The 26,858-nt window shown below is 43.8% G+C and overlaps 2 protein-coding genes and 1 pseudogene across 6 annotated transcripts in view; 2 read left to right on the top strand and 1 right to left on the bottom strand.

Moving 5' to 3' along the window:
- The window catches only part of ZC3H11A (zinc finger CCCH-type containing 11A), a 36,319-nt gene extending 34,263 nt beyond the window's left edge, over positions 1-2,056 (top strand). For both annotated transcript variants that reach the window (XM_055234879.2, XM_055234878.2), the window contains exon 16: positions 69-2,056. In XM_055234879.2, the coding sequence (XP_055090854.1) occupies positions 69-327 (259 nt within the window). In that variant the 3' untranslated portion in view covers positions 328-2,056. The remainder of the gene's footprint in view (positions 1-68) is intronic.
- Positions 2,057-11,011: 8,955 nt separating this feature from the next.
- On the top strand, positions 11,012-20,107 carry SNRPE (small nuclear ribonucleoprotein polypeptide E). Of its 4 annotated transcripts, none has more exons than XM_055234900.2 (5): positions 11,012-11,147; positions 11,628-11,654; positions 13,706-13,768; positions 15,078-15,156; positions 19,898-20,107. In XM_055234900.2, the coding sequence occupies exons 1-5, from the start codon at positions 11,094-11,096 to the stop codon at positions 19,951-19,953; spliced, it is 279 nt and encodes a 92-aa protein (XP_055090875.1). In that variant the 5' UTR covers positions 11,012-11,093; the 3' UTR covers positions 19,954-20,107. The 4 variants fall into 4 exon arrangements, with proteins under 4 accessions (XP_055090875.1, XP_055090876.1, XP_055090877.1 ...); XM_055234901.2 differs by having other exon boundaries at positions 11,033-11,177; positions 11,614-11,654; XM_055234902.2 differs by lacking the exon at positions 11,012-11,147 and adding an exon at positions 11,190-11,386 and having other exon boundaries at positions 11,608-11,654.
- A 146-nt stretch (positions 20,108-20,253) lies between these two features.
- LOC129458818 (keratin, type II cytoskeletal 8-like) lies at positions 20,254-24,308 on the bottom strand (annotated as a pseudogene).
- Positions 24,309-26,858: the final 2,550 nt, after the last annotated feature.

Below are 26,858 nucleotides of genomic sequence, written 5' to 3'. Positions count from 1 at the left end.
TGAGACTAGGTGATTCAGCCAACTATTGAAAAAAGGGCAGTTTTCTAATAATCTTTTTTTTCTTACAGTCTTGTGCTGCCTCCAACCCAGTCCTCTTCAGATTCCTCACCCCCAGAGGTGTCTGGCCCTTCCTCATCCCAAATGAGCGTGAAAACTCGCCGACTCAGCTCTGCCTCAACAGGAAAGCCCCCACTCTCTGTGGAGGATGATTTTGAGAAACTAATATGGGAGATTTCAGGAGGCAAATTGGAAGCTGAGATTGACCTGGATCCTGGGAAGGATGAAGATGACCTTCTGCTTGAGCTATCAGAAATGATTGATAGCTGAAGGTGGTAGTGAGGACACTTTAAAAAAAAAATCGCCAAAAAACTGGACTTAGTTTCATCTATTGTAACATTTACCTGAGATGATCATTTCTTTAGTCTAGAATTTGCCCCAAATCAGTATACCTCTGAATTATCTGTATGTGTCCTGGATTCCTTGGGGTCAGATTTTTAAAGTTACTTTATAACCATTTTGTCCATTCGATGCCATTGTTTATCATACCCAATGATGAGAAAAAAGTTTTGTCATACCCTTCTCTCCACAAAAAAGAGACTGAGAGGGAGATCAAGTGAAAGGGTGCAAGTGAACTTAGTGACTCCTTGAGGTGTTTGTCAGTTTTGGCGTTTTTCTCCTTTGTTGTATTCTTTATGTATTGTCTTGATGTACTTAATATTCCCTGAGTTTGAAATGGATGAAGACAGCTGCTACCATTAAGGACCAAATTTTATGCTACCACTAAACAAAAATACCCACTCAGTCTGTGTTAAATTGTATGTCTTTTTAAAGGTATTTAGAGATTCAACTAAGCTTTAAAGAGGGCTGAGCAGCTCAGGAAGCCTGTAATGTGGGCATAACTCTTTGGACCTGATCTTGATGCTTCTGCTGCTCTGTTAGCCTCTGAAGAGCAATATCTAATTTATTATTACTGTAATTTTTTAAAAGGCTTTAAAGTGCCTCAGGGGTCCCCTGAAACTAATTTTCTATTTCTGGGATTCCCTGGATTTCATTATATGAGATGGTGACATGATTAGAGGAATTCTTTTTTAGTATGAAAATTGTCCCTTTTCTTCTTCAGTACTTGCCTCCTTACTGGCATTGAATTAACACAGGGACAAAATTTGGTTAATTTTTTATTTCTAACTCTCCCAACAAACCCCTGTTGCCCAGTATTTATTTGGTGGCCTTTAACCACCTGAGGGAAAAAATGAGCTTATTCAAGCTGCCAATATTTATCTATGGGCTATAGCAGTACACTGAATTGTACTGTGCCAGGGATATTGAGATGCTCTGGGGGTGTATTGTATACCTGCCAGTTTTCTTCATTTCTGAATTGAGTTTTCTTTTCTTGATGTTGGTTTCCTTCATATCACCTCAAGGTTTAGATTTGTGAAGGAATAAGCATGATGGGAATAAGAGTCTTGAAAGGAGATATGTTGTATATAATCAGGAGGAGGAGGAAGGAAGGACTTACCCATTTTGATATTTTGCTGTAGGTGGCCAGTTTTGTTTCTCATAGGGAAATCTGACCCACCTGTCATGTTGGCTCCTAAGGAACTGCTGTTGTAAGCGGCTCATCAAGAGTTGAACTTCACGTAGCCTTGTTGGGAATATGGAAAAGGAAGAAAGCCACAGGACTGCCCATTCAGTCTTGGGAAGATTGAGATGATTCTGCACAAGCAAAAATGACTTGAAATTTATGTATAGACACACCTCTACCAATCCATCTTCAGCTGACTGAATGTTGTATGATAGCCCTTCTCCAAAGCAGGGGTAGAATGTTCAGGTTTCACCACGGATTTTCTACTTATTTCGTTTTTGGAATCAGCTTACAGATTCCAGGTCCCTTTTGTATATATTCTTTATTCTTTTGCTTTTTTAAAAAATAATTTTGTTTCATATTTAAAGCACTTGTATTAGTCAATGTTTCATGTTCTGCATTATTTGAACCATTTGCCCTTACAGAAAGAGAAATACTTGTTTGTGTTTTAAATAAAACTGATGTAGGAAAGTCTTGATGTTGTGAGCTAAGTAATCTTACATCATCATATCAGCCTAGGATCCACCTTGACAAGAGACCCCAATCAGAATGCTATTGGCCTTTCGTGTAAGTGCCCGAATTTCAGTTATTATTTGGCTTAGGAACCTTTCACCTGGATATATTGCCAAATTTACAAGTTTGCTCAGTTTTAGCTGCATATGCTTTAGGTAAGAATTTATATTATTATAATGTGAGGATTTTTTTTCTGACACAGATACTTACTCCTTAGTATTGTAACTCAAGCAATGCCATTAAGTTTTTAAAAGGAGGGAGGGTTTAAAAGTGATCTTAGGGAGTCTCTCTGGGCCTACTCTGGCTCAAGAGGCTGATAAAAAATAAATAAATGAATAAACTTGATCTTTAGAGTCAACGATTTGGAATTTTCAAGCATAAGGTGCAGCAGATAAGAAATTTAATTTACGGAAGTCCAGGTTTCTTAATATGTGTGCCAATTTTTTTTTTTTTTTTTTTTTTTTTTTTTGAGACGGAGTCTTGCTCTTTCGCCCAGGCTGGAGTGCAGTGGCGCGATCTCGGCTCACTGCAAGCTCCGCCTCCCGGGTTCACGCCATTCTCCTGCCTCAGCCTCTCCGAGTAGCTGGGACTACAGGCGCCCGCCACCACGCCCGGCTAATTTTTTGTATTTTTTTAGTAGGGACGGGGTTTCACCGTGGTCTCGATCTCCTGACCTCGTGATCCGCCCGCCTCGGCCTCCCAAAGTGCTGGGATTACAAGCGTGAGCCACCGCGCCCGGCCAATTTTTAAAATTGTGGGAAAGCATATGTTTGTTAGCTACCAAAGAACATAGATTTTTCCTATTAGTCTAAAAGTCGTCCCAACAAGTTGAATCAACTTTTCACAAAAAGCAAAAGACTATAGTTTTGAGTGATAGTTTTTCATTATAACAGTAAGAAAAGGGCCCAAATGTTCCAGTTTGGTTATAGCCAGAAATAATGAAGATAGTTTTATGTTTCATATATTTTATCTCAAGATAATAATTCCTAAAGTTCTAGCCTTAACCCTAAATCTCAGTGGTTCTTCTTTAAAGCTAGAACATAGTGTGTTTTCATCTTGATCAGTATTTGAAAGATAAGACTGATGTTTAATAATTACAACTGCAGTAACAAAGCTTGATCTATTAATATATTGATCAGAGTTCCATGATCCTTTTCTAAAATGGTGGCTTTATTTTGCCAGAATAATTCTGCAGGGTGTTTTTTTTTTGAGACAGAGTCTCACTCTGTTGCCCAGGCTAGAATGCAGAGTGGCACGATCTTGGCTCACTGCAACTCTTGCCTCCCAGTTTCAAGCGATTCTTCTGCCTCAGCCTCCTCAGTAGCTGGGATTACAGGGTTGCACCACCACACCTGGCTAATTTTTGTATTTTTAGCGGAGACAGGATTTCACCATGTTGGCCAGGCTGGTCTGGAACCCCTGACCTCAAGTAATATGCCTTCCTCGGCCTCCCAAAGTGCTGGGATTACAGGTGTGAGCCACCACGCCCAGCCAACGATTCTGCAGTTCTGTAAAGTATTTGATTGCTTTGAATTTGGCTGTAGCAACAGGAAATACATGGTCTCCAGTTGTAACTGCTTAATAGGTAACACTTAAATTAGCTAACATTTATTGAGTATTTATTGTGTATCTTCAATTCACATACTCATTTTGACACTAAATTATACAGTACATTAAAGATGACTATTCCCCCACTGAAGTTTCAGGGTCAGTATGTTTATATATTATGTGCCATTGGGTTTGATTAGTAGATCTTTTCAAGAGTGTTTTTTAAAATCTTGACTTTATGAAGCTGCTCAATAACTCTTTGAAAGTTCCTACAACCCAGACATTTAACTGCATTAATAATTAATAATTAACTCCAAACCGCAATTTATTTTGAATTTGCAAAATGATATTAGTTAAGGGGCATGAGCACAATAAAAATCCTTGACCATTCTCTTAACATTGTTCAATAAGGTGGGCAAAAAGTAAGTAATGACCCTAAATAAGAACAGCAATCCAGAATTTAGTTTTACATTTAAAAAAAGTAATTTTGGCTGGGTACGGTGGCTCACGCCTGTAATCCCAGCACTTTGGGAGGCCGAGGTGGGTGGATCACCTGAGGTCAGAAGTTTGAGACCAACCTGGCCAACATGGCAAAACCCCATCTTCACTAAAAGTACAAAAAAATTAGCCGGGTGGCATCGTCTGGGAAGTGAGGAGCGCCTCTGCCAGGCCACCCACCGTCTGGGAAGTGAGGAGCGCCTCTGCCCGGCCACCCATCGTCTGGGAAGTGGGGAGCACCTCTGCCCGACCACCCATCGTCTGGGAAGTGAGGAGCGCCTCTGCCCGGCCACCTATCGTCTGGGAAGAAGTGAGGAGCGTCTCTGCCTGGCCGCCCCGTCTGGGAAGTGAGGAGCCCCTCTGCCCGGCCGCCCCGTGTCTGGGTAGAAGTGAGGAGCTCCTCTGCCTGGCTGCTCCGTCTGGGAGGTCTACCACGGAGGCCAGAAGCAATGTGGGGGCTGGACGTGGTGGCTCACGCCTGTGGTCCCGGCACTCTGGGGGGCGAGGCGGGTTGATCACTTCAGGCTAGGAGTTCGAGACCAGTCTGGCCAACTTGGCGAAACATGAAGAATACAACAGACAAACCAACCAACCAACTCAATGACAACAAAACAGGTCTACCCTGGAGTCATACTCTAATTTTTTCTATTTTCCTCCCTTTCTGATCCTTTATCCCACTTTCTTTTTCTTCCTCTTCCTTCTCCCTCTTCTTTGTCAAATAGAGGATTGAGTTATTATCACTGATCCATATAAAGTCCCTCTCTCATTTATTTTAACTCCCACCCCCATTTCTATTCCCTGACTTCCCATGTGCAACTTTCCTAATATGTTTGATACGCATCTTTTTGTTTGTATGTATTTTTAGAAAATGTTTATTGTTTTTGTATGCAAAAAAAATTAAAAAAAAAAAAAATTAGCCGGGTGGGGTGGCATGCACTTGTAATCCCAGCTGCTTGGGAGGCTGAGGCAGGAGAATTGTGTGAACCTGGAAGGCGGAGGTTACAGTGAGCCGAGAGCAATCACCACTGCACTCCAGCCTGAGCAATAGGGCAAGACTCCATCTCAAAAAAAATTTTTTTGGATTTATGTTTACTGAGAGAGTCTGTTACTAAGGTATTTAGATTTGGTTGGATTTAACTGCTAAAATGTTGCAGAGTCTGAATCTGTGACATGGTAAAGAATAGTTAATCACAGCCATTCAGCAAGTTGTGAAGCTTCTGGTTGGGATGAAAGAAACTTCAAGCTGAGAGGAAGAATGTTCTGAAATATTTGGGAGGTTTGGCAGACTCCTTTCTCAGAGGTATGTTCATTTGAGCCAGTGATTCTCAAGCCCACTTTGCAGATATCTCAGGTGTGTCATGAAGTTTTACAAGAACATGAGTAGTTGCAATAACAAAAGGAAACAAATGTTTCATAGTACTTTGCATTATCTGTGTCTCGGGTATTCTTCCAGAGATACTTTAGCCATGTGTAAGTGAATACACTTCCATACAATATCATGCGTAAAACACATGACATTCTGAACCCTGCCTTTTTTATTAAAGAAAATTTCAAATGTATTTAGAATTAAAGTATAATAAACACATAATCACCCAGTTTCAACAATTGCAGATTCATGGCCAACCCTCTTTCTTCTTTACCATACCAACTATCCATCACCCCCTATTCTGACGTACTTGGCTGGGCTGAGGGTGAGGCAAGCAAGGTACTTGGGCACAATTTAAGGAGGTAGTCACTTTTCAAGGCTTGTATTTGCACATGTGATTGTGATTCCTACAATTATGCTAAATCCTTAGGCTTGCCTTATCTGAGATCTGGCCCTGCTGGCTCCACTGAGTTATTTTGAAGTAAATCTCAAGCATATTATACCTTGCTTTTTTCTCATCATGCATACTGGATATCATTTCATATCGGGACACAAAGACCTTTAATCTTAATAACAGTTGCATAGAATTACACCCTATGAAGATGCAGTAATTTATAATAGTCCTTATTGACAGACATTTAGGTTGCTTCCCATCTTGGTATTTTAAACGATGTTGTGATGATTACATTATACCACACATGTAAGTTTGTATGGAGGATAAGTACCTAGAAATAGAGCTTAATAATTTACAGTACCACTATTTTTTCATCATTTCCAATCTAATAAGGGAAATAGTACTTCAGTGTAGTTTGGTTTGCCTTTCTTTTTTCTTTTGTGACAGACATTCTGAATGTAGCCTTTCTGTTATGAGTGAAGCTGGGCACCTTTTCATGTTTAAAGACTATTCCTATTTCCTTTGCTACAAACTGATGCTCACATCCATTGCCAATTTTAATTTTGGGTCTTTTTTTTTTTTGAGACGGAGTCTTGCTGTGTCGCCCAGGCTGGAGTGCAATGGCGTGATCTCCACTCACTGCAACCTCCACCTCCTGGGTTCAAGCAATTCTGCATCAGCCTCCTGAGTAGCTGGGATCACAGGCGCCCACCACCACACCCAGTTAATTTTTGTATTTTTAGTAGAGATGGGGTTTCGCCATGTTGGCCAGGCTGGTCTTGAACTCCTGACCTCGGGTAATCTGGCCTCAGCCTCCCAAGGTGCTGGGATTACAAGAGTGAGCCACCGTGCCCGGCCCAGGCTTGGCTTTTAAAAGTGCTGGTAGAGCAGCTGGGCGCAGTGGTTCACACCTGTAATCCCAGCACTTTGGGAGGTGAAGGCGGGTGGATCAAGAGGTCAGGAGATCAAGACCATCCTGGCCAACATGGTGAAACCCCGTCTCTACTAAAAATACAAAAATTAGCCGGGTGTGGTGGTGCATGCCTGTAATCCCAGCTACTCGGGAGGCTGAGGTAGGAGAATCACTTGAAGCCAGGAATCAGAGGTTGCAGTGGGCCAAGATTGCGCCACTGCACTCTAGCCTGGCGACAGAATGAGACTCTGTCTCAAAAAAAAAAAAGTGCTGGTAGCTTCAGCCTTGGTTTCCTAGACCCCTAATCCCCCATATAAGAAAGGATACTACCCTTCTAGAGAAACCATGTGGTGAGGGCTGAGACTACATAGAGATAGGGACCCAGCTGAAGCCAGTCTTCCAAAGATACACACCAAAGCCGTAGATGTGTCTTGTGGAGCAGAAGAATCACCCAGCTGAGAACCTGCCCAAATTCCTGACCCATGAAGTCATGAATTATAACAAAATGGTTGCTATTTTAAGCTTCTAAGTTTTGGATTTTTTTTTTTTTTTTTTTTTTTGAGACGGAGTCTTGCCCTGTCACCCAGGCTGGAGTGCAGTGGCGCAATCTCGGCTCACTGCAAGCTCCGCCTCCCGGGTTCACGTCATTCTCCTGCCTCAGCCTCTCCGAGTAGCTGGGACTACAGGCGCCTGCCACCACGCCCGGCTAATTTTTTTGTATTTTTAGTAGAGACGGGGTTTCACCGTGGTCTCGATCTCCTGACCTCGTGATCCACCCGCCTCAGCCTCCCAAAGTGCTGGGATTACAGGCGTGAGCCACCGCGCCCGGCTAAGTTTTGGAATATTTCTTACACATCAATAAAGACCAGAATAGCATTCTTTTTCAGGAACTCTACATATTAGTAAAATTAGTCATTTTTCAGATGTAATGCAAACATATTTTTCCCAGATGTTTTGACTTTATTTTCACTTTTTAGTCATGCAAAATTTTATTTTTATGTAGTTGCATTTATCATTCTTTTTTTCCCCTAAAAACTAGCTAGAGCATACAATTGAGGAAAAGATAGAATTTTTAAGAACAAGAGAGATGACATATCTAAGGTTGAACTTAAGAAATCACAAGGTCTATATGAAGACAACCAAAAACTTTTGAAAGATTCAAAGGAAAGTTTGAACAAATAAAAAGACATCATGTACTTGGATTTGAAAATAATCCTGACCGGGTTCAGCTAACACATGTAATCCTAGCACTTTGGGAGGCCAAGGCAGGAGAATCACTTGAGGCCAGGAGTTCAAGACCAGCCTGGCCAATATAGCAAAACCCCATCTCTACTAAAAATACAAAAAGTTAGCCAGGTGTGGTGGTGCACACCTGTGGTCCTAGCTATTCCAGAGGCTGAGATGGGAGTATCGCGTGAGCCCTGGTGGGGAGGTTGCAGTGAGCTGAGAATGCACCACTGCACGTCAGCCTGTGCCATATCAGATCCTGTCTAAAAAAAAGAGGGGGAGGGCAGTGGGGAAAAATAAATAAACACGCTGTCTTCAAGTCAGACAACATGACACTCTATTGGGTTTGGATGGGGGGATGATTTTTTTAAAGACTGGGTCTCACTATGTTGCCCAGGCTGGAGTGTAGTGTCTATTTATAGGTGCCATTATAGCTCACTGCACTCTTGAACTCCTAGGCTCAAGCACTCCTACTACCTCAGCCTCCCTTAGTTCTTGGGAATACAGGCCATGCCACAAAACCCAGCTAGGGAATCTTTTTTTTTTTTTTTTTTTTTTTTTTTTTTGACAGGGCCTTGCTCTGTTGCTCAGGCTGGAGTGCAGTGGCATGATCTCTGCTTACTGCAACCTCTGCCTCTCAGGTTCAAGAGATTCTCCTGCTTCAGCCTCCAGAGTAGCTGGGACTACAGGCATGCACCATCAGGCTCGGCTAATTTTTAAATTTTTTATAGAGCCAAGGTCTCATTATGTTGCTTAGGCTGGTCTTGAACTCCTGGGCTCAAGCAAGCCCCCTGCTTCTGCTTCTCAAAATGCTGGGATTACAGGCATGAGCTAGCGCACCTGGTTGAAATTTTTTTTTTTTTTTTGAGATGGAGTCTTGCTCTGTCACCCAGGCTGGAGTGCAGTGGCGTGATCTCGGCTCATTGCAACCTCCGCCTCCTAGATTCAAGCAATTCTCCTGCCTCAGCCTCCTGAGTAGATGGGACTACAGGCACCCGCCACTACGCCCGGCTAATTTTTGTATTTTTAATAGAGATGGGGTTTCACCATATTGGCCAGGCTGGTCTCGAACTCCTGACCTTGTGATCTGCTCGCCTCAGCCTCCCAAAGTGCTGGGATTTACAGGCATGAGCCACTATGCCCAGCCCTGGCTGAAATTTTTTTAAAGGAAATAGCTATCCCATGCATTTGCTAGCTTTGTGTAGTTTATTTATTTATTCTTATTTATTTTTTTGAGACGGAGTCTCGCTCTGTTACCAAGGCTGGAGTGCAGTGGCATGATCTCGGCTCACTGCAACCTCTGCCTCCTGGGTTCAAGCAATTCTCTTGTCTCAGTCTCCCAAGTACCTGGGATTACAGGCGTGTGCTACCATGCATGGCTAATTTTTGTATTTTTAGTACAGACAAGGTTTCACCATGTTGCCCAGGCTGGTCTCGAACTCCTGACCTCAGGTGATCCACCTGCCTTGGCCTCCCAAAATGCTGGGATTACAGGCGTGAGCCTGGCCGCTTTGTGTAGTTTAAAAATCACTTTCAACTCAACCCCTTTCTGAAGTCGTCATTACTATTATCCCCATTAAACAGAAGCCCTCAGAAAAGCTGATTTTGATTCTGCCATTTGCCCTAATCTGTGTTCCCTTAGGCAAGTCCTTTCAAAAGTCTAAACTTCAGTTTCCTCCTCTATAACGTGTATGCCAATTAAATGAAATCTCTGCCAGGCCACAAGCCATGACACAATGGAAAGGTAGGTGGACTTTGGGGTCAGGCACACTTACAAATTCCAGCTCCTCCATTTAGTAGCTGTGTTATCCAGGGAAGGACATCTTCTGACACTGGCTGACGCCTAACTGTGTGCACACATAGACAATTATTTCATTGAATCTTCACGCCCCTGAGCAAAGTTAATCTTTAATCTCCGTTTTGGAAACTAAGCCAAGACATGGCGAGGCTGAGTAATTTATCCTTGGTCACCCAACTCTAAAAGAGCTGGATTTGCGCCCAGCATGTGGATTTCAGCGTCTTCATGGTAAATCGCCACCCTCAGGTGCCACCTGAACAGTAACTCTCCACGAAATAGATGAGAGTTAAATCCATAACTGGAGCGAACCAGGCGTCTGGCTTTGGAATGCAGACCGCCCCTGGCTGACTGCCAGAGGTGAGAGGCCTGAAGTTTGGGCTCCTTGCCGCCCTACCCTTTCCACCACAACGCTGCTATCAAGCCTAAACTCCAGCAAAATAGGCTTTAGGAAAGGCACGAAATTAACTCATTTTACACATAGAGATACACAGTGGGACGATTTTGGCTTTTCAAGCTAACTCAGAAAATGGAGATACGGGCCGGGCGCTGTGACTCACGCCTGTAATCCCAGCACTTTGGGAGGCCGAGGCGGGCGGATCATGAGGTCAGGAGATCGAGACCATCCTGGCCAACATGGTGAAACCCCGTCTGTACTAAAAACACAAAAAATTAGTCGGACGTGGTGGCAGGCGCCTGTAGTCCCAGCTACTCGGGAGGCTGAGGCAGGAGAATCGTTTGAACCCGGGAGGCGGAGGTTGCAGTGAGCTGAAATCGCGCCACTGCACTCCAGCCTGGGCGACAGAGCGAGACTTTGCCTCAAAAAAAAAAAGAAAAAGAAAAGAAAAGAAAAAAGAAGAAAAGAGAAGAAAAGAAAAAAGAAAAGAAAAGAAAAGAAAAGAAAAGAAAAGAAAAGAAAAGAAAAGAAAAGAAAAGAAAAGAAAAAGAAAAGAAATTGGAGACAGGACGGCACTCCTCCGGCCACGGCCACCATACAACCATACAACCGAAGGCACCTCCTCCCGCCTCCCTCCAGGTGGCGCTGTAGGACCGGCCCACCTTCCACAGCACAGACGCCTCAGTTTGGCCTCCCTCGGAGGCCATGCAGCGGAGAAACGTGACTTCGTGGCTAGAGGGGCATTTCCCAGGAGCCGCCCATGTCGCCGCGTGACCTTCACACACTTCCGCTTCCGGTTCTTTATTCCGGAAGTTGCTCTCAGAGGCAGCGTGCGAGTGTGCTCTTTGTGAAATTCCACCATGGCGTACCGTGGCCAGGGCCAGAAAGTGCAGAAGGTTATGGTGCAGCCCATCGTATCCTACGCAGGATGTCAGGACTAGGAGGTTCGGGCCAGAATACGGGGTGCGAAGGCGCAGGCTGAGAGCAGGCCTGGGATAGCGTAGTACGGATCCACATCCCATGAGCCTCCGGGGCTACCAAGACTGGAAGAAAGCGCGGGTAGTTGAAGAACCGTGATGGTAGGGAGGTGGTCTTGGGTGGACCCCTGCAGTGGGGAATGCAGGAATGGAGGCGGCGAAAGGAGGGAAGAGAACTTTAGGGACGGAGTGAAAACGGGAGTTAACAGTTTTGGGAAACTCCAGGGGAATGAAAGTGGAGGGATGTTCTTTAGTCTTTAGAAGACCCCTAATGAATGCCCAGCCTGGGCACTTGTTTGCGTAAGCACCAGACCTCGCGTTTAGTAAACAAAGGTGAGACGGGAACAGGGTCGTCCAGTTGTTTCAGGAAGCAGAGTATGCTGCTTTTGTATTTTTTCCTTAGCCACTGTGGTGCAGAACCTCATCTTCAGATACTTACAAAATGTACGTAAGTTTCTTGTTTTGTAACTACTTTTTAAATAAGGGGTGAACTGATTTAGTTTTTTGTGTTAACCTGAGCGATCGCTGTGTTCTAGAATTAGAATTAGATGTAACTGGAGATTGGAGGGTAATTGAGGGGAAGGAGTACTGAGAAAGCACTAATGTGAAGTGGTGTGTATCCATGCCACTTCCCAACATGCAAAGAATTGTATCATTACTTTGCAAGATCAAAAATACTTTTTAATTCCAAAAAGTATATTTAGCAGACTTGACCATGGTATTTGGGCATCAGTAGTTTTGTTAGTAGTGATTATGGCTAGAACATTGGAACCTCTCCCCTTTAGGATGAAACATTGGAAGAAAAACCCAACCAACTTAAACCATGTCAAGAGGTGGTGTGTTTAATACCTGTGGGAAAACTTAAAGACGAAAAAAGGAAGAGAGAAGGGGTAGCTTCAGAGGAATTTAGTGGCAGCTGCTTTCCTTCGGGGGAAATTTTAGCAACTTAAATTTTATAGTGTGACAACACAACTGAAAAACATTAATTTCAGGTGATAATAATTTTTTTTTTTTTTGAGACGGAGTCTCGCTCTGTCGCCCAGGCTGGAGTGCAGTGGCGCGATCTCGGCTCACTGCAAGCTCCGCCTCCTGGGTTCACGCCATTCTCCTGCCTCAGCCTCTCCGAGTAGCTGGGACTACAGGCGCCCGCCACCACGCCTGGCTAATTTTTTTTGTATTTTTAGTAGAGACGGGGTTTCACCGTGGTCTGGATCTCCTGACCTCGTGATCCGCCCGCCTCGGCCTCCCAAAGTGCTGGGATTACAAGCGTGAGCCACCGCGCCCGGCCGTGATAATAATTTTTAACCACCTGAATTGAGGGCTCCTGTCCTGGTTGTTAGGTATGTGACATGAGAAAGCTTTGTTTTGGAACTGGATTTTGCTGCAGAAGATAAGCCCTTGGTCATTAGAAATTACTGCTTTGTTCTATGCTGTCAAAAACTTTCACTCTAAATAGATTGAGACCAGAAGCAGTAAGAAATATTGAGTCCCAAAATCACAAGAAAATTATTAGCTTATACAGTTCCAATATAGAACTTATTAAATGAAAATTCTCTTTGAGGTTATTATTATTTGTGAATAATTCTTAGATATGGGCTAATTAGTTAAAACTTTTGACTTACATTCATCACAGTTTTTTTTTTTTTTTTTTGAGACGGAGTCTTGCTCTATCACCCAGGCTGGAGTGCAGTGGCCCGATCTCGGCTCACTGCAAGCTCCGCCTCCCGGGTTCACGCCATTCTCCTGCCTCAGCCTCTCCGAGTAGCTGGGACTACAGGCGCCCGCCACCACGCCCGGCTAATTTTTTTTGTATTTTTAGTAGAGACGGGGTTTCACTGTGGTCTCGATCTCCTGACCTCGTGATCCATCCGCCTCGGCCTCCCAAAGTGCTGGGATTACAAGCGTGAGCCACCGCGCCCGGCCCATCACAGTTTTTTTAGGAGCCATATTTCTCTTGTCGTTTGACCAAAATGGTTAGGTTTTTTATACCTCAATTTTGGGGGGAGGTGGCGGGGGGTGGGTGGGCGGGGAGATCTTGCTTAATGTTGCGCAGGCTTATATTGAACACCTGGCCACAAAGCAAATTATTCTGCTTTGGCATCCCAAAGTGCGGGAATTACAGGTGTGAATCGAGGCACCTTTTCTTTTCCTTTCTTTTTTTTTTTTTTGAGACGGAGTCTCACTGCCCAGGCTGGAGTGCAGTGGCGCAATCTCAGCTCACTGCAACCTCTGCCTCCCGGGTTCAAGCGATTCTCCTGCTTCAGCGTCCCGAATAGCTGGGACTACAGGCGTGCGCCACCACGCCCAGCTAATTTTTTTTGTATTTTTAGTAGAGATGGGGTTTCACCGTGTTAGCGAGGATGGTCTCTATCTCTTGACCTTGCGATCCACCTGCCTCGGCCTCCCAAAGTGCTGGGATTACAGGTGTGAGCCACCGCGCCCGCCCTATTTTTCTTTTTTTTTTTTTAACGTTTCAACTTTTATGATTATTTCAGAGATCGCGGATTCAGGTGTGGCTCTATGAGCAGGTGAATATGCGGATAGAAGGCTGTATCATTGTGAGTATCCAGGCGATTTTATCTCATAGCAGTTTGGTCATAGAAAAAGACTTCACAGAAAGTGGCTAGCCAGAACAGTGTATAAAAAGCCAAAGATCCAACTTAAGGAAAGTTTTTCAGGGGCCACTGTTTAGCCTTTTTTCATTGTTGATAGATAAGGATTGGGTAGTTTTTAATAGGGAAAATTAACTTTTAATTCATTTTCTTTCCTCTGTCTATGTTGAGAAGAAAATTTGTATTTTATTTTTGAGGAAGGGCCTTGTTCTGTTGCTTAGGCTGGAGTGCAGTGGCACAATCATGGCTCGTTGCAGCCTCAACCTCCTGGGCTCAAGTAGTCCTCCTGCCTCAGCCGCCCAAGTAGCTAGGATCAGAAGCGTGCACCATCACCGCCTGCTAAATTTTTATTTTTTATAGAGATGAGGTCTCACTGTGTTGCCCAGGCTGGTCTCAAACTCCTAGGCTCAAGTGATTCTCCCACCTTAGCCTCTCAAAGTCTTGGGATTACAGGCATGAGCCACAACACCTGGCTAAAAATTAATTTTAAAAATTATTCGAAAAAAACATTGAGCAACAATGTTAGTATGGAGAGAGGGGACAAAATAAATGAAATTAGGGACGGTGGGGTTATTTGTTGTGGGTTAGGTGATACCTGAATAGAGCTCAGTGGGGTTAGTTAAATAAGGCTTCTGGGATAGCAGGCTACCCTAAGTATTATTATTTTTTTTTTTTTAAGTTGGGGTCCGGCTCTGTCACCCAGGTGCTCTCATAGCCCACTGCAATCTTGAACTCCTTGGCTCAAGTGATTCTTCCACCTCAACCTCTAGTAGCTGGGACTATAGGCATACACCACCATGTCCAGCTAATTTTTAAATATTTTGTTGGGCAAGGTGGCTCACGCCTGTAATCCTAGCACTTAGGCTGAGCATGATGAATCACTTTAGCTCCAGAGTTCGAGACCAGCCTGGGCAACATGATGAAACCCTGTTTCTACCAAAAATAGAAAAAGTAGCTAGGCATGGTGGTGCACCCTGTAGTCCCAGCTACTTGCGGGGGGGCTGAGGCAGAAGAATTGCTTGAACCCAGGAGGTCCAGCTGCAGTGAGCCAAGGTCACACCACTGCACTCTAGCCTGGAAGACAAAGTGAGATCCTTTATCAAAAAAAAAAAAAAACTTTGGGTGGAAGGTGGGGTGGGGCTTGAGATGAGTGAATCTTTGAAGTTAGTTGGAGTTTTTATCTGCATAGGTATACTCATTTAAAATGGTTTGGATATGATTTTCTTTGAAGATAACAGTTTGTTTATTTTTCTAGGGTTTTGATGAGTATATGAACCTTGTATTAGATGATGCAGAAGAGATTCATTCTAAAACAAAGTCAAGAAAACAACTGGGTAAGGATAGAAGTGGTCTTACGGAATTCTAGAAATGTTTTATTCACTTGCAGAATTCAGTGACCTGCAACTCAGTTCATGTTTGAATTTATTTTGCATTTGAGAAGTTATTATTCAGAGTAGTAGTACACTTTTGAAATCATCCTCTACTACTCACTCCTCACCACACTCCATTTTGGCTTCTCTACCCGGAGAGCTCTCACCAAGGGAACCAAAGACTAGTGATATTAAATCTAATGATTAGTACTAATCCTCATTTTATTAAACTCTCAACAGCATTTGGCACTGTTGGCCACTCCCTCCTTAAAGCGCTTTGTTCCCTTGTCTGAATGGGGGGGAAAAACCCAAGTAGATTTTTCTGTTTCCTCAGTTGACAATAATTAACACAGGACATCCGTGACCAGATGTGTGGGCATATTTCCCCACACACCAAGCAAGCAATCAGTTCGGCAGTGGACATCAGCTCAGAGTCATCAAGTTCAGTTCAGTTCTAACACTATCTACCTGGAGATAGCGTCAGTTCCCGGAGGATGAGGGCTCAATCCCCGAGATTGCCTTCCGTGCCCCTCAACCCTCCACCAGATGCTAATTGTCAGCTCGAGATTGTTTTACCTGTGCTTCTTACTGACTGGCTATAAACTGGGTCCCATGACCCCTTCGTTGGTTTGATTAATTTGCTAGAGCAGCTCACAGAACTCGGGGAAACACTTAAATTTACTGGTTTATTATAAAGAATATTACAAAAAATACAGATGAAGAGATGCATAGGGCAAGGCATATAGGAAGGGATGCAAAGCTTTTGTGCCCTCTGCAAGCTCACCACTCTCTGGGAACCTCCACATGTTGAGCTATCAGAACCCCATTGTTTTCAGTTTTTATGTAAGCTTCATTATGTAGGCATGACTGATTAAATTGGCCATTGGTGATCAGCTTAACCTTCAGCTCCTCTCCTCCTCCCCCGGTTGGAGGGTGGGGCTGAAAGTCCAACATCACTAATGCCTTGGTCCTTTCAGTGAGCAGCTCCCATGCTGAAACGTAGGGGCTGCTGGCCGTCAGTCAATCATTAGCATACAAAAAGGCAACACCTTAGAGATTCTAAGGATTTTAGGAGTTGTATGGGATTGAAGACCAAATAAATATTTTGCAGTATCACACCTTGGCTCTACGATATTATACTTGGGTTTTTATTTTTCACTTCTGGCTAGTTTTCAAACTTGTATATTCATTCTTTGGGACCCAGTCACTAAATGAGCTGCTCCAGGCTTGGTTCTAGGCCCTCCTGTCATTCAGTATTGTCTGCCTAGGTACTGGAGTACAGCTTCAATTACCGTCTATATATACTGACTCCCAAATTTGTTTGTCTGGGCCCGTTCACCATTTTTACTTGAATGTTTCAAAGGCTTCTTAAAGTCAGCATATCAGAAAGCAAACTCAATTCCAACTCACACTGTTTAGAGCTATTGTATTATTTCCTGCCTTATTGAATGGCACCAGTTTCCAGTTCAGCTTACTAATTGATTTCTCTGCAGCTACCTCCAGTTTGCTTTCCAAGCCTCAGTCATCTTTTAAAAACACCAGTCTGAACATGTCATCCCTTTGCTTGAAATACTGCAATGACTTCCTGTTGCTGTTAAGGATTAAAAAAAAATCTAATGATTCTGCAAATCTAATGATCTTCATGATCTAGTCTTACCTCCGTCTGCTCATCTCGTATCACTGTGCTTCACTTTCTGAGCTTTAGCAACACTTGTCTTATTTCAGTTCTTTGAATCTGCAGATTTGCCCAATCATTAATCTTTGTATATGATATTCCTTGTGTCTGTAGAGCTCAGACCAAATATCACTTCTTTTAAGACAGTGGTCCCCTAGGCCGGGCGCAGTAGCTCACGCCTATAATCCCAGCACTTTGGGAGGCCGAGGCGGGTGGATTACGAGGTCAGGAATTCGAGACCATCCTGGCTAACACGGTGAAACCCTGTCTCTACTTAAAAAAAATAAATAAATAAAAATTAGCTGGGCGTGGTGGCGGGCACATGTAGTCCCAGCTACTCGGGAGGCTGGGGCAGGAGAATGGCACAAACCTGGGAGGCGGAGCTTGCAGTGAGCTGAGATCGCGCCACTGCGCTCCAGCCTGGGCGACACAGCGAGACTCCGTCTCAAAAAAAAAGACAGCAGTCCCCAACCATTTTGGCACCAGGGACCAGCTTTGTGGAAGACAATTTTTCTGTGGACTGGGGTGTGGGGGATGGTTTTCAGATGATTCAAGCACATTACATTTATAGTGCACTTTATTATTATTACGTTGTAATATATAATGAAATAATTATACAACTCACCATCATGTAGAATCAATGGGAGCCCTGAGCCTGTTTTCCCACAACTAGACAGTCCCATCTGGGGGTGATGGGAGACAGTGACGGATCATCAGGCATTAGGTTCTCATAAGGAGTGCGCATCCTAGATCCCTCTGCCCAGTTCACAATAGGTTTCGCGCTCCTATGAGAATCTAAGGCCTCCACTGATCTGACAGGAGGCAGAGCCCAGGTGGGAATACTAGTGATGGGGAGTGGCTGTAAATACAGATGAAGCTCCGCCACCTCGCCCACTGCTCACCTCTTGCTGTGTGACCCAGTTTCTAACAGGGACCAGGACTGGTACTGGTCTGTGGCCCAGGGGTTAGGAAGCCCTGCTCTAAAAAGTTCAGAGTTTAATTTGGTTTTGCTGGGGATGGGGGAAGGCGGGATTATGTGCTCCCTGAGCTTGTAGTAAAACCTTTATTATTGAGATTATTTTATTAATGTCTCTCCTGTTATCAGATGCTTCACCATAAGTGCATGAGTCATGCCTTTTTTGATCCCTAGTGTGCTCAGTACCTAACTCAATACCTGGCACATAATAGAAACTAAAAAATATTTGAACAATGAATGGTATTTCTTTCTTTCTTCTGTTTTTGGAGACAGAGTCTCACTCTGTTGCCCAGGCTGGAGTGTAATGACGCGATTTTGGCTCACTGCAACCTCTGCCTCCTGGGTTCAAGCAATTCTCCTGCCTCAGACTCCCGAATAGCTGGGACTACAGGCGTGCACCACCACGCCTGGCTGATTTTTTGTGTTTTAGTAGAGACGGGGTTTCACTGTGTTGCCCAGGCAGGTCTCTAACTTCTGAGCTCAGGCAATCCGCCTGCCTCGGCCTCCCAAATGCTGGGATCACATGTGTGTGCCACTAAGCCTGGCAATGAATGGTATTTCTTAACCCAGTTAATGAATGTTCTTAGGATTCACGGTTTCATCAAGACACACTGAATCATTTCTGTTAACATCCCATTCACTTGAGGTTTATTTAGGCATTTTGTCTTCATTTGTTAAATGCTCACTAATACTTTTATCAGTGGTGGATTTCAGGTGTCTCTCTTTTAGACCCTCAGGATTCTCTTGAACCTGTACTAGATATGTGGAAAGTAGATTCTGAGAAGCATTATGGTGTTTAGCTGGCTGCTTCCTGCTTAGACTATTTTTATGAAAGCCTGGGTTTTTTAGATTTATTTTTATTTATTTATTTATTTTTTTGGAGACGGAGTCTCGCTCTGTCTCCCAGGCTTGAGTGCCATGGCACAATCTCGGCTCACTGCAACCCCCACCTTCTGGGTTCAAGCGATTCTCCTGCCTCAGCCTCCCAAGTAACTGGGATTACAGGTGCATGCCACCACACCTGGCTAATTTTTTGTATTTTAGTAGAAGATGGGGTTTCACCGTGTTGTCCAGGCTGGTCTCGAATCCTAAGCTCAGGCATTCCACCCACCTTGGCCTCCCAAAGTGTTGGGATTATAGGTGTGAGCTACCATACCCAGCTGGGTTTTTTAGATTTAAAGATGTCTTGCCAGGACGGGCAAGCTTAGCCTTACTGAGGTCATATTATTTATAAATTATTTACCAACTGTTGAATTCCCATGGTCGTATTTATCCTGTAGAATAGAATATTATTAATACCTGCAGAAGCCTGGGAAAGTAGAACAGTTTAATTACTGTTGGAGTTGATCAACATGTCTCAAACTGTTCTACCAGTGAACACCAGTGTTCCTGAAGATGTTTATAAATTTCTCAGAAAAGTATTGTCTTAAATAACTTTAGGAAATTTTGGGTAAAACAGGTTTGTTTATCGTAGGGTGGAGTCTTTTTTTTTTTTTTTTTTTTTGGAGACGAGTTTTGCTCTTGTTGCCCAGGCTGGAGTGCAGTGGTGCCATCTTGGCTCACTGCAACCTCCGCCTCCCAGATTCAAGCAATTCTCCTGCCTCAGCCTCCCAAGTAGCTGGGATTACAGGCATGCGCCACCAGGCTCCGCTAATTTTGTATTTTTAGTAGAGATAGGGTGGAGTCTTTAATATACTAACAGCTTTAAGAATGGAGTTATAATATGCTGTATTTCCCAAACTTGACATACGACTCATTTCCAAACTTTTATAAACTCAGCATTGGGAAATGTTGTATGAGGCCTGTTGAGTTGACTTAGTCCATAGAAATGATACTTGTCATGAAATACCATCTACCTATGTTAGTTTGTTGAAAAGATAAATGTATTCTAATGGAGCCAGAAAGCCTTTCACTATATGGACACTTGAAAATGTTCACATATTTTTATAAGAAAGCATTTTCAAAATATTGTTCAAAAACTGGATACAAGATTCTGAGAGTAAAACATCTGAGTGTGTGGCTATTAATAGCTTTTTGTTGTTTTTGTGTTGCAGGTCGGATCATGCTAAAAGGAGATAATATTACTCTGCTACAAAGTGTCTCCAACTAGAAATGATCAATGAAGTGAGAAATTGTTGAGAAGGATACAGTTTGTTTTTAGATGTCCTTTGTCCAATATGAACATTTATTCATATTGTTTTGATTACCCTTATGTTATTACAAGATGGCAATAAATACTGTGGGATTGTTTGTATTAAAAAATTTACATTGCTTCTTACTGTTCAGCAGTAGAGACTTTTTACACAGTAACACCATTCATTGTTGGTATTTACTTTAGTTTTCTGAAGGGTGGCAGTTGCCTTGAGCAGTTGGTATTCGCAGAGCTTGGACCTGTAGATTTTGAGGCAGATTAGGAATTCTGCCTGACAGGTAAGCTTCCAGTATTGGGAGGTGGAGAAGGGGAGGGTTCAGAAAAATAAATAAGGGTTATTGCACTAACAAATGTCTTCATCACTTCTAGTTCTGGATGCTGGAATACCAGAGTTTCTAACCTAAATAGGTTGGGTACATTATTTAATAGAGTCAGTATTGCTCAACACTCTCATTGAGTCACTGTGAGGTCTTTGTGAATTTTATCACTAAGATCAGAATGTGAGAAGTATTTAGGTATAGGGAAAGAATGAAGTGCTTTTCAAGTACATTAAAAATCAGTTAAGAGTTTACAGGAAAGAGACTGAGATTGGTAATCTGAAAAGGACCACAAGCACAGCTGGTAGGCAAATTGTTAGGCAGAATAATGGTATGTTGGAGAAACACACCTGTCTCTTATTCTTATCTCTTAAGAATTTTGGTTCTTCCCCCAGTGATTGCTGATTAAATTCTTATGTGGACAGGTTTCCCTTCCCCCAGTATCGCACATGGTTCTAGTTAGAATTCTGTTAGATAGTGAGCATCTGCTGTTAGTTAGACACGTGTTGAATCAATACAGTGAAACAGACTGGTAAATAGGTATTTTAATGCCTCTTTCTAAGTGCTATTTAAATTGGATCTTGAAAGATGAATAAGGCCTGCCTTAAGTTCTGCTAAAGACAATGTTGTTACTAAGGATGGGTGAGGAAGGACCAAGAAGTCTGGCTCCTGCTTTTCTACATGCCTGTGAAGGAGACTTTTCATGAAACTAAATAAAAGAAATCCTTTCTGAGATAGAGGAGATTTGTAGGTGAATGCAGAAGTGTATCCAGCTTTGAACCGTGCATTCCATCTATATTCCTCTTGTCTGAACTCATGCTCTTTTGATTATATTTTGAAATAAAGGGCTGCATTAGTTCTTTTAACATTTGAGTTTGAAATTAAACTGATCACAACATGCAAAGAAAACATTGGGCAGCAGAGGGAGTTACAGCCCTGAGACTGCTTCAGCCCTGCTGGTGAAAAGATTGAATTGAAGCTTTTTCAGAGCAGAGCAAAGACCTCCCTGCAGCTTTCTTGGCACCAGAATAGCTGGGAAGAAGGATAAAAGCCCAGAGGAGTATAATCTCTAAGAAAACCTGCTGGCTGCCTTTTCCATTTCCCTGTGTGGCCTTTCTGACCTGGCTGCCCTGTGGAAGCAGAGCTGTGCCTGCTGTGGCTTATTCTGAATGGATCAAGACATGGAAGGTTCTATTTTTGACAGAGCAAACGATGATAGTGAGAATTAAGGTACAGTGAACTCTTACAATTGAGCTCTGTATTTAGAAATCCCTGCTTGCTTTCCTGCTCTACTGGAGCCTGTGGTGTTTGCTTTTTAAGTTGTACTTTTCCACCATCTCTAGATCGTTTCTTCCAACCAGAATTTACGGGAGGCGTTGCTCTCTGCCTCATTAAGGTTACTAAACCATCCTGCTGGGAAGCTGCTCTTGTTGGCTGCCCTGGGTTATGTCAGCTTTTCTGGAACGGCTTTTGGTTGCTGAAGGTGTCTTGATAGACACCCCTAACCCTCATAGCATTCTTGAAGTGGGGGGTGGGAGGAATAGAGAATCAGGCTCTGAAGGAAAAGTGCTGATGCGGGCCTGCTGTTCAATTAGTAATAGGTAGGCAGAAGGAAAAGTTTGAAAATCACAGGATATTGTGCTTTGGGGTGCCAACTCTTGTCATATCACACTTGTCAACAGTTTCAGGATTAGAGAGTGTACCTCTAATTTGGATTAAGGCATTATGGGCTGGGAAGTGTCATGGTGGGGTAAGCCTAATAGCATCTCAGGTTAACTGGATAACACAGGCATTTTCCTTAACTAAACTGTCTACTCATTCATGCTTTTGTGAGGAAATGCTTGTTAGAACTTTATTGTTGAGATAGTCTTGCTCTGTTGCCCAGGCTGGAGTGCAGTGGCACAATCATAGTTCACTATAACCTTGACCTCCTAGGCTCAAGCATTTCTCCCACTTAAGCCCCTCAAGTAGCTGGGACCACAGGCACACACCACCAAGCCTGGCAATTTTTTTTTTTTTAATGGCAGAGGTAGTTGAGGCTTTATTTTGGAAAAAACAAGAAACAAATTGTTTTATAGCTGGAGTCATGGGCCAGGGGGGTACCCCAGGCAATAAACTCCCTCCATGAGTGGGCTGAGAGCTAGGACTGAGCCTCACTTAGGTGAGGCTATGTTCTATTCTGTTCCCTATGCTCCCCTGCACAGTGGCCTCTTCCACAGGCTCTGGGGCATCCACAGGAAGGGATGGGCTGGGAGGGGCTGCCATGGCCATTTACTTGGGCAGGACATCAGAGGACTTGGACACCAGCTTCCCATCTCACGTCTCTGTTTTCTTCACAACCACGGCATTGGAGGAACCCTGGAGAAGCTGGTGCAGCTGAAGGAGCTAGAGCACCTGCCAGACCCAAAGCCAAGCCTATCCATAGCTGAGGCCAGGGCTTGTGAGGCCCCATAGGCCAAGCTCAGTGCACCTGAGCAGCCACTGGTGGTCTTTCTATATATACTTATGTTCTGCATCCCAGACTCCAGCCTGCTCTTGTTGCCCTCCAGCAGCTTCATGTAGGTGGCAACCTCTGTGTCCAGGGCCAGCTTGACATTCCTCAGCTCCTAGTACACCAGTTTGGGGGGTGGTGTCTTTAAAAAAAAAAAATTGTTTTTAAATTTTTATTTATTTTTTTGAGACTGGGTTATAAGACTGGCTAATTTTTTTTTTTTTTTTTTTTTTGAGACGGAGTCTCGCTCTGTCGCCCAGGCTGGAGTGCAGTGGCGCAATCTCGGCTCACTGCAAGCTCCGCCTCCCGGGTTCACGCCATTCTCCTGCCTCAGCCTCTCCGAGTAGCTGGGACTACAGGCGCCCGCCACCACGCCCGGCTAATTTTTTTGTATTTTTAGTAGAGACGGGGTTTCACCGTGGTCTCGATCTCCTGACCTCATGATCCGCCCGCCTCGGCCTCCCAAAGTGCTGGGATTACAAGCGTGAGCCACCACGCCCAGCCAAGACTGGCTAATTTTTGTATTTTTGTTAGAGGACTTTGCTATGTTGCCCAGGCTGGTCTCGAACTCCTGGCCTCAAATAATCCATCTGCCTCGGCCTCCCAAAGTACTGGGATTAACAGAGGCGAGCCACTGCACCCAGCTGCATTGCTGTCCTTAATGGCGGCTCCTCACGCTGGTTGGCATTCGTGATGGCACCCTCCAGGGAAGTCGTCTGGCCTTTGAGGCTCTCAGTTTCAGCCTGGAGCCGGCTGATGTTCTGGTTCATTTCAGAGATTTTCGTCTTCATGCAACACATCATCCTCATGCTTCCCAGCCAGTGTCTGCAGTTCCTCGTACTTGATCTGGTATATGTTCTCGGCCTGGCCCAGCTGCAGTTGGCGATCTCGTACTGGTCCTTGACCTCAGTGGTGATGCTGTCTGTGTCCGTGGAGTGGCTGTTGTTCATGGACAGGACCACAGATGTGTCCAAGATCTGGGACTGCAGCTCCTGGATCTCCTCTTCATACAGCTGCCTGATGAAATTGATCTCGTCAGTCAGCCCTTCCATGCAAGACTCCAGCTCTACATTGTTCATGTAAGCTTTGTCCATAAACTTCTTGATGAAGACAAATTCATTGTCCATCTCTGTACACTTACTGATCTCATCCTCACACTTACTCTTGAAGTCCTCCAGCAGCCCCTCCATGTTGCCAAGCCCTGCCTCCAGCTTCAGCTGCTCCTGGCCCAGAATGTACAGCTGCTGCTGAAGGTTGTTGATGTAGCTCTCAAGCATGTTGTCCATGTTGCTCCGTGCCATCTTCTGCTGCTACTGGAGGCTACACTTGCTCTCCAGCATCTTGTTCTGCTGCTCCAGGAGCTGTATTGTGTCAGTGATGGAGGCAAACTTACTGTTAAGAGTCTTGATCTGCTCTTTCTCCTGGGTACACATGTTCGGTTTCATCTCCAGCTTAAGGGGGCTCAGCAGGCTCTGGTTCACCATGATGGCTGTGATGTTCCCCATTACCACTGGCCCTGCTATAGCCTCCACTCAGACCCAGGCCACCCCAGAAGCACTGCTGCTGCCCACTTGGGAGAGCCTTGAGTAGCTAATGCAGCATTGGGCCTACTCATGTAGAAGCAACTGCTGAAGACCCAGGGACCAGAGGTGGATACCTTGCAGGACTTCTGGGTCACCCTGATGAACATGGTAGAGGCAAGAGTGGAGGCAGCTGATCCAAACCAGGCAGAGATTTGAGAGGGAGTAGAGAAGCTACATCTAGGTCTAATTTTTAATTTTTTTTTGTAAAGATGGGATTGTACCGTGTTGCCCAGGCTAGTCTCAAACTCCTGAGGTCAAGCAATCCTCCTGGTTCAGCCTCCCAAAGTGCTGGGATTACAGGTGTGAGCCACTGCGCCCAGCAAAACTTTATTTTTAAGGTAGCTTGAGAACTTAAGTCTATTAGTACCTGGAGATTAACTTAAAAGTTATATCCGATGGAATTATTAAAAATTTAAAAGTATTAGCTTAGTACATTTTTATGATCAAAATCCAAACAGTATATAGAAATAGAAAAAAAAATTGCTCCTTTTCCTACTAGTATTCTCCTTAGATGACCACTGTTAAGAGTTAGATACTTACCCTTCTAAACTTCATACTAATAGGTATAGGTTGTTTTGTTTATCATTTTGGTATTCCTTTTTTAAAAAATTGGTTTAACGTTGAGTGCAGTGGCTTACACCTGTAATCCCAGCACTTTGGGAGGCTGAGGCAGGAGGATCACATGAGCTTAGAAGTTTGAGACCAGCCTAGGCAACATGGTGAGACCCCATTTCTTTTTTTCTTTTTTTTTTTATTTTTGAGACGGAGTTTGGCTCTTGTTGCCCAGGCTGGAGTGCAATGGCATGATCTCGGCTCACCACAACCTCCACCTCCAGGGTTCAAGCAATTCTCTTGCCTCAGCCTCCCAAGTAGCTGGGATTACAGGCATGCACCACCATGCCTGGCTGTTTTTTTGTAATTTTAGTAGAGATGGGGTTTCTCCATGTTGGTCAGGCTGGTCTCGAACCCCCGACTTCAGGTGGTCCACCGCCTCGGCCTCCTAAAAAGTGCTGGGATTATAGGTGTGAGCCACTGCGCCTGGCCTGTGAAACCCCATTTCTATAAAAAATAAATTTAAAAAAAGACAGTTATGGCTGTGGTCCCAGCTGCTTCAGAGGTTGAGGCAAGAGGATTACTTGTGCCTAGGAGGTTGAGGGAGGCTACAGTGAGCTATGTTTATGCCACTGCATTCCAGCCTGGGTGACAGTGAGATCCTGTCTCAAAAGAATAAATTGTTTTGAATTGTGGTAAAGTACACATAATATATGTTTACCATCTTAACCATTTTTAAGTGTTCAGTTCAGTAGTGTTAAGTATATTCACATTGTGCAACTAATCTCCAGAACTTTTCATCTTGCAGGACTGAAACTCTGTACCTATTAACTCTACATTTTCCCTAATCCCCTGGCAATCACCATTCTTCTTCCTTTCTGTCTCTATGATTTTTTCTGTTCTAAGTACTTAATATAATAGGATCATGCAGTATTTGTCTGTGACTGGCTTATTTTATTTAGCATAATGTCACCAAGCTTCATTCATGTTATAGAAAATGTCAGAATTTTTTTTTTTCCGTTTTTTTGGGGAGACACAGGATGAAGACAGAGTCTCGCTCCGTCACCCAGGCTGGAGTGCAGTGATGCGATCTCGGTTCACTGCAACTTCCACCTCCCAGGTTCAAGTGATTCTCGTGCCTCAGCCTCCTATGTAGCTTGGACTACAGATGGGTGCCACCATGCCTGGCTAATTTTTTCATACATTTAGTAGAGACAAGGTTTCACTGTGTTAGCCAGACTGGTCTTGGAACTCCTGGCCTCAAGTGATCCACCAGACCCAAGTGATCCACCCGCCTCAGCCTTCCAAGTGCTGGGATTACAGGCGTGAGCCACCATGCCCAGCCTCTTTCTTTCTTTTTGAGGCTGAATAATATTCCATTGTATCCACATTTCACATTTTGTTTATTCGTCCATTGATGCACCATCTGGGTTGCTTCCATCTTTGCCTACAGTGAAGAATATTGCTATGACCATGGGTATACAAACATCTCTTTGAGAACATGTTTTCAGTTCTTTTAGATATATACCTAGAAGTAGAATTGCTAGATCATATGCTAATTTTGTTTTTAAATTTTTGAGGAACCGCCCTACTATTTTTCATAGCAGTTTCACCATTTCACATTTTCACTAGCAGTGGATAGGGTTCCAGTTTCTCCATATTTTTGCTGACACTTTCCTGGTTGTTTTGATAGCCACCATTCTAATGGGTATGAAATAGTATCATTGTGGTTTTGATTTGTATTTCCCTAACAATTACTTGATGTTAAGTATCTTTTCATGTTTATTGGCTATTCAGATGGAGAAGTGTCTATTCAAATCCTTCGCCCATTTTAAAACAGGTTATTTAGCTTTTTGTTGTTGAATTGTAGTTCTTTGTATATTTGGGATATTAACCTCTTATCAAATATGTGATGTTTTC

This window comes from Symphalangus syndactylus, chromosome 19, assembly GCF_028878055.3.
Source record: "Symphalangus syndactylus isolate Jambi chromosome 19, NHGRI_mSymSyn1-v2.1_pri, whole genome shotgun sequence".
NCBI lineage: Eukaryota > Metazoa > Chordata > Mammalia > Primates > Hylobatidae > Symphalangus > Symphalangus syndactylus.
This window is presented reverse-complemented; position numbering and strand designations above follow the sequence as displayed.

What these genes read in the sequence shown, in the direction of transcription:
- SNRPE (XM_055234900.2), top strand. Translation starts at nt 11,094, where the DNA reads ATGGCGTACCGTGGCCAGGGCCAGAAAGTGCAGAAGGTTATGGTGCAG. An exon ending in AGGTTATGGTGCAGCCCATC is followed by an intron (nt 11,148 to 11,627) that starts GTATCCTACGCA and finishes ACTGTGGTGCAG; the next exon opens with AACCTCATCTTCAGATACTT. An exon ending in TCTTCAGATACTTACAAAAT is followed by an intron (nt 11,655 to 13,705) that starts GTACGTAAGTTT and finishes TGATTATTTCAG; the next exon opens with AGATCGCGGATTCAGGTGTG.